Source organism: Suricata suricatta, chromosome 5 (assembly GCF_006229205.1).
Source record: "Suricata suricatta isolate VVHF042 chromosome 5, meerkat_22Aug2017_6uvM2_HiC, whole genome shotgun sequence".
Classification (NCBI taxonomy): domain Eukaryota; kingdom Metazoa; phylum Chordata; class Mammalia; order Carnivora; family Herpestidae; genus Suricata; species Suricata suricatta.
The window spans coordinates 86,282,138-86,288,137 of record NC_043704.1 but is presented as its reverse complement, the minus strand read 5'-3'; the positions used below and the strand labels follow the sequence as shown (position 1 = coordinate 86,288,137).

At 36.4% G+C, this 6,000-nt stretch overlaps 1 protein-coding gene and 1 non-coding gene across 2 annotated transcripts in view; one reads left to right on the top strand and one right to left on the bottom strand.

The window, feature by feature from the left end:
- USP13 (ubiquitin specific peptidase 13) overlaps positions 1-6,000 on the top strand; it is a 120,422-nt gene that overhangs the window by 19,518 nt on the left and 94,904 nt on the right. The window contains exon 2 of the mRNA XM_029939833.1: positions 4,786-4,911. Within this exon, the coding sequence (XP_029795693.1) occupies positions 4,786-4,911 (126 nt within the window). The remainder of the gene's footprint in view (positions 1-4,785; positions 4,912-6,000) is intronic.
- Positions 966-1,145, bottom strand: LOC115293110. Its single transcript, XR_003909370.1, has one exon. It is a non-coding gene; the product is annotated as a small nucleolar RNA SNORA81 (small nucleolar RNA).

Below are 6,000 nucleotides of genomic sequence, written 5' to 3'. Positions count from 1 at the left end.
TATGAAACTTTATAAAGTAAAAAAAAATTTTAAATTAAAAAAAACAAAAAACAAAAAAGAAAAAAAAAGAAAGATGGAACCAATTTAGACTGTGAGACTCTCATATACAGGTTTTCTCTGTGGCTTCAGGCTTTGTAATTTTCATACTTTTTGCTAGTTTAGTAGGCATATACTAGCCCTGAGGTTGTTTTAACATGCCTATTACTTCAGGAGGTGGTGAGGATGTGATGATTTGATTTTAATGTTTCCTTACAGTTAAAACTAAACAATCTTAAAAGAAAGAACTTGAACCTGAATATTGACATCTTAATCAGTTTTTACGTAGCTTGGATATAAACTTATCTTCATTGTACTTTACATTTTTCCCCATTCTGTGATGATTGATTTTCTATTTGTTTTATTATGTTTTGTGGTGTAAAACTTGTTCATTAGTGTTTACATTTTTATACTCAATTACACCATCTTTCTATCCTGTATTTTCTCGGCCAGAAATTATTTTCCCCATCATAAGTGTGATAAAATTTGCTATTCTGCTCTTTCCCAGTTTTTTAAATGCTTATCTCTTGGAGCTCTCTGGACCTTATTACATATAGAGTTTGGCCTAAGATGTGGATCTAGGTTAATTTTATTGTATACTGATATCTAACTGCCCCAATAACTTTTATTAGTGATTTTCCCTTATTTTTGTGTTGCTTGTAGTTTGACAGATGTTGAGCAGTTGCCATAGAATGAATGTATTTTTGGAATCTCTCTTCTCATGCTATCATTTATTTAAAAATTAATGCAATATATCTGAATTTCATTTGTAATCTGTTTTAATAAAGTGGTCTAATACCATGACTTGAGACAAGTATTATTTTGTGTTCTGCCCTCTTATTCTTTGAGTTGTATTTCAGTGTCCCTTGGTAGTTTTCTAACCTGCATGATTTCTTTCTTTAAACATTAAGAAATGTATTTTTCTAAAGACACATTGCATCAAATCTTAAGACAAAGGACACTGGACGTTAAGAGAGAAGCCCACCCAAGTCTTTACAGTCTAGTGCAGTTACTTTTCTTCTTGCATGTACTCTGCTAACATTGTTACAAAAACCAAGACCAGATCCTGGTGTCTGCAGTTTTGACACAGTGCTTATATGAAAGAACATCCTGCCCAATTTTGTGCCTGCAATTTTGGCCACAGGAAGGCAAGTGCTTTACGGCATTTTCCGGGACCGTAATCTTAGTGGGGGTGTGGCTGGTTAATGAGAGCATGAGATTGAGGGTTTGAAAACGAAGAATTCTTTAGCTCAGCTCTGATCCCAGACCATACAACTATTCTCTGTGCTTTGGTCACAAAGGAATTGGGAGAGAGAGACTTGTCAGCATTCACTTGCCATCATTCTAACCTGCATGATTTCTTTCTTTAAACATTAAGAAATGTATTTTTCTAAATCTAAATGATGCCATCTAAACAGGAAGCTGTTTAGAGCACGTGGCATGGAGTACTGCCTTTGTATGTGGAAGAAAGTGTCTTATACGACCGCTATTTAGGCATTAATAAGGCAGGAAGGAGGAAGACATAAACCATTAGACTGAAGTGTGTGTTTGTTCTATATGGGGTGGGTTTTAAGGGGATTTGTGTCTCACTGTGTCCTGAAGGTTTAGTACTGCTGGCAAGTCCTGTGGGCAGTGCCTCCATCTCTGGGCCCCGAATGGAGGGGCATACACTGCTGCAGAGGCCAGCGTGTGTCACATGGAGGACACCCATGGATGTCTGCAATAGAATCCTTTCCTAGGGGGCCCATTTGCCTGTGAGTGCTGAAGCATTTTCCTCTCTGATTATCGACTTTGTGACAGTATCAAGTGACTCCAGAAACTGAGAATGAATGTTTGGGCTATATTAAATTTATACCAAATTTCCTAAGAAGTTAAGATGTCTTAGCAATGAAATTAGCAAAGACCATGTGACTATTTTAGAGATTACATTATAAACTCTTGCATTATATAGCTATCGTGTATTTTTCTCCAGAAAAAGGCTGCACTTGAATGTTATTCTTCTTGGGTTTCTTGGTTCTCATGCTTGTTGCTTAACAAATTTTTCTGAGAGATTAATATTTGTTGCCCCCAGCCTGTGTGGCTGGCAGGCTCACTGTTTTCTTCCTTGTTTCCCCCAATGATTGAGCTAATGATTATAAATGATTGAGCTAATAGGAGATACATGTAGCAGACAGACCTGTAGCTCATAATAAGTAACTGCTATGAATGCTTTATAGTACGGAATGCATCTCATCCTCTCTGAACTTGATGAAACCCTGGGAGCTGGGAATTATTGCTGCAGCCATGCTTATAAAGGAGAATCCTGAAGCTCAGAGCCTCAGGGACAACCTGCCTTAGGCCACAGAGCTAATTAGTGGTAGTTCAGGACCCTGATTACAAATCTCATATTTTCCCTGATATATGTTCTGGTTTGAATTCTTTTTGATTGGGTTCCATTTTATTGGAAGAGAATGGAAGTGTTATTTTTTTAAAATCACAATATGTGGTGTTCAACTTAATGGGCTTAGTGAATAACTGGCCATTATAATGATACAAGTTTTTAAGGGTTGTCATTACACATTTTCTTTATCTGATTTTATCTTACTTTTTAAAAATTTTTTAACATTTATTCATTTTTGAGAGTCAGAGAGACAGAGCACAAGTGGGGGAAGGGCAGAGAGAGAGGGAAACACAAAACCTGAGGCAGACTCCAGACTATGAGATGTCAGCAGAGAGCCCAACGTGGGGTTCGAACCCACAAACTGAGATCATGACCTGAGATGAAGTCAGATGCTTAACTGACTGAGTCACCCAGGTACCCCATAAAACACCTATTTTTTTTTTTAAAAAGTTTGAAAGTATTTAATCTGATGATCAAGTAAATGTTGCCTCTAGTTGAAGAACTTTTCTGCTTTTTTTCAAGTGATCCATTCAAAGGGAAAAAGCACAAGTTAAATAATTCTGAGTTTTCTGGATGCTATTTTATAGTCAAATTTTAAAAATTTCATTTGCAAGTATTTGTTGCCGAAGTGTAAAATTGAAATGGATTTTTGCTTATAAATCTGTATTCTATGACCTGGCTAAATTCATTTATTAGTTTTACTAGTTAGCAGTTTGTAGGTTTTTAAGGATTTTCCATGTAGACTATAATGTCATTAGCAAATTGAGACCAATTTACTTCTTTCTTTGTGATCTTTATGCTTTTTGCCTTTTCTTGCCTTATGCAATGTATTTGCTACAATAATAGGCACATATTTGAACTGATGCTGTTATCATATCCTCATTGTGATAAGAATCCTTTATGTCTGGCTTATAAACCATAGATACAGTGTTGGGGGAATTTTATTAGAAATAAATAACAATCTTGTTACTGGAACTTAAAAATCATTTTTATATATTTGTAATGAACATTAATACCTGTTTTGATGTTGAATTTGTGCTCTACTAAATGTAATGTATGGAATTTTGATAAGTGCTTACTATCAATTCTGACAGATTTTTAAAAACATTTGTTTTTTAAAATTATTCGGCGAGGTTAGATTAACAAGAGCTTAATAAGAATCCACTTTCATTGAGGAAAAGATGGTTAATTTATAGGCAAAATTTGTAGAGAAGCATGTTAAGCAAAGTGAGAGAAAAAGGAGAGATGAAATTGGCATAGAAAATCAAGTATCTAAAATGTGAACAATATCCTTGACTGTTCATTGTGACAGTGTGTCTGTAATTAAATAATATTTCAAATGTGGCATAGAAGGCTACAAAAAGAAATAGAGGCAATTTAACTGACATTTTCAAGCTGTGTGAACTTGGGCAAGTGACTGATCCTTAGTTAAAAAAATTTTTTTTAAAGTATTTATATATTTTTAAGAAATTTTAGTGTTTACTTATTTTTGAGAGAGAGCCAGAACATTAGCAGGGGAGGGGCAGAGAGAGGGAGACACAGAATCTGAAACAGGCTCCAGGCTCTGAGCTGTCAGCACAGAGCCCCATGTCGGGCTCAAACTCATGAACCGTGAGATCATGACCTGAGCCAAAGTTGAATGCTTAACCGACTGAGCCACCCAGATGCCCCCTTAATTCTTTTCTTAAACTATAAAATGGAAAAAATAATAAGCAGCTTGCAGTATTGTTAGGATTAGAAATCATATATGAGAAGCACCTGGCACAAAGCAGGCATGCAAAAATATGTAGCTAGGATTATTACAGTGCTCCATTTTTTATTATTGACTCATTAAGTTATTGATTTATTAAATTATCCTAATTTATTAATGGGCACCATCAGATATCCTGTATCACTGAAGGAAGAAAAGAATATTTTTGAATTGAAGAACCCCGTCCTGCTAAAAGAATATAAAACTTTATGTTCCTGGAGATTTGCGCTGATCAGGGAGGGAGAATGATGAGAAAGGATTGCAGTGGTGGTAGCGGGATCACTGGCTAAGCTTCTTCTCTCTCTTATTGTTCTATACCCCGGTTTGGAGAGACAGACAAGCATGTTTATTTCCCAGGCCTTCTGAGATTCTCGCCCAAGTAGGAGATTGTGAGCAGCTGTCCCGAGCACCTGGAATCCAGGGTTGGGGCAGACGCTGCTGCTGTTGGTCTGTGGAGCCTCGGAGGGTCACTGGAGGTGACTGCCACAGCCAGGTGGCCGTTTGCTGGGCTTTATTGTCATTATTTCCTTCCCTTCCCTTCCCCCCCCCTTTTTTTTTTAACCTAAATGACTTGGTGAGGTATCCTTGGCTAATGTTGTGACCTGTCTCTTTCTTCTAGAATTCTGAAGGTGGACTCTATGTATGCATGAATACATTTTTGGCCTTTGGAAGGGAACATGTTGAAAGACATTTTCGAAAAACTGGACAGAGTGTGTACATGCACCTGAAAAGACATGTGCGAGAGGTGAGCTGCACGTTTGGAGAACTGGCCATGGCATCTTTCCGGTGACATTGTTGTCGTGTGGTTTATCACAGTTTACTGTGCCCACATGACTGGTGATTCCTTTTGAGGATGGGAAACGAAAATGGGACCCTGTGCAGAAATTCATAGATTTTCCCAAACCCTGCCTTACTCAGTTTAATTTTCCTCTTCCTCTAAATTTCTGATTGGTGTTAACAAGACATAGGTCAACCGAATGAAAAAAAAAATTAAGCAAAAAAACCACAGACAAGTACACTAAATAATGCCAGAAATGCAAAAATCACAAATAAAAAATTTGGATAGTTTTGCTTCAGACTCTTGTTTTTTGAGCGAGAGAAAGAGCTTTCCTGTAAGTTCAAGTATCTTTTGTTTCCCTCGCCAGTAGTAACCATGGCTACAGATTTGTTCTCATGCCCATATATGTCATTATATTTTATTTACGTATGGATAGTCATGAACAATATGTAGAGTGACTTTGTGTTTTAAAGATGTAGATACATACTATCATACTGTTACTTAATTCTGCGTCGAGCTTTACCTTTTCATATTGTTCTTGAAATCTATTCATGTTGCAATGAATCTGAATGTACTTAATTATTATTTGTTTGATATTTCCTCTTATGAGTACCTTGTCATTTATTATTCTGTTGTTCTACTGATGAACATTTAGATTGTTTCCATTTTTTGCTTCTGCAAATAATGCAACAGTTAATATTTTTATACATATCCTGGGGGTACATGTGCAAGATTTATTTTGGAAATAAGTATATCTCAAAGTGGTAATGCTGGCTATGGATGTACTTATTTTCATTTTTGCTAGGTATTGGCAAATCTTTCCCCAGAGTGGTAGCAACCAATTTCTACTCCTGTCTGCATTGATTAACAATTCCTGTTTTTCCACACCCTCATCAACACTTGGTCAGACTTTTGATTTTTGCCAATCTATGGTTGCAAAGTGGCATTTAAATAACTGACATATCCTTCTGCTAGGGTTAAACATCTTTATATGTATTTATTGACCATTCTGGTTTTCTCTTCTCTAATTTTCCTGTTTTCTTATGGTCTATGTCT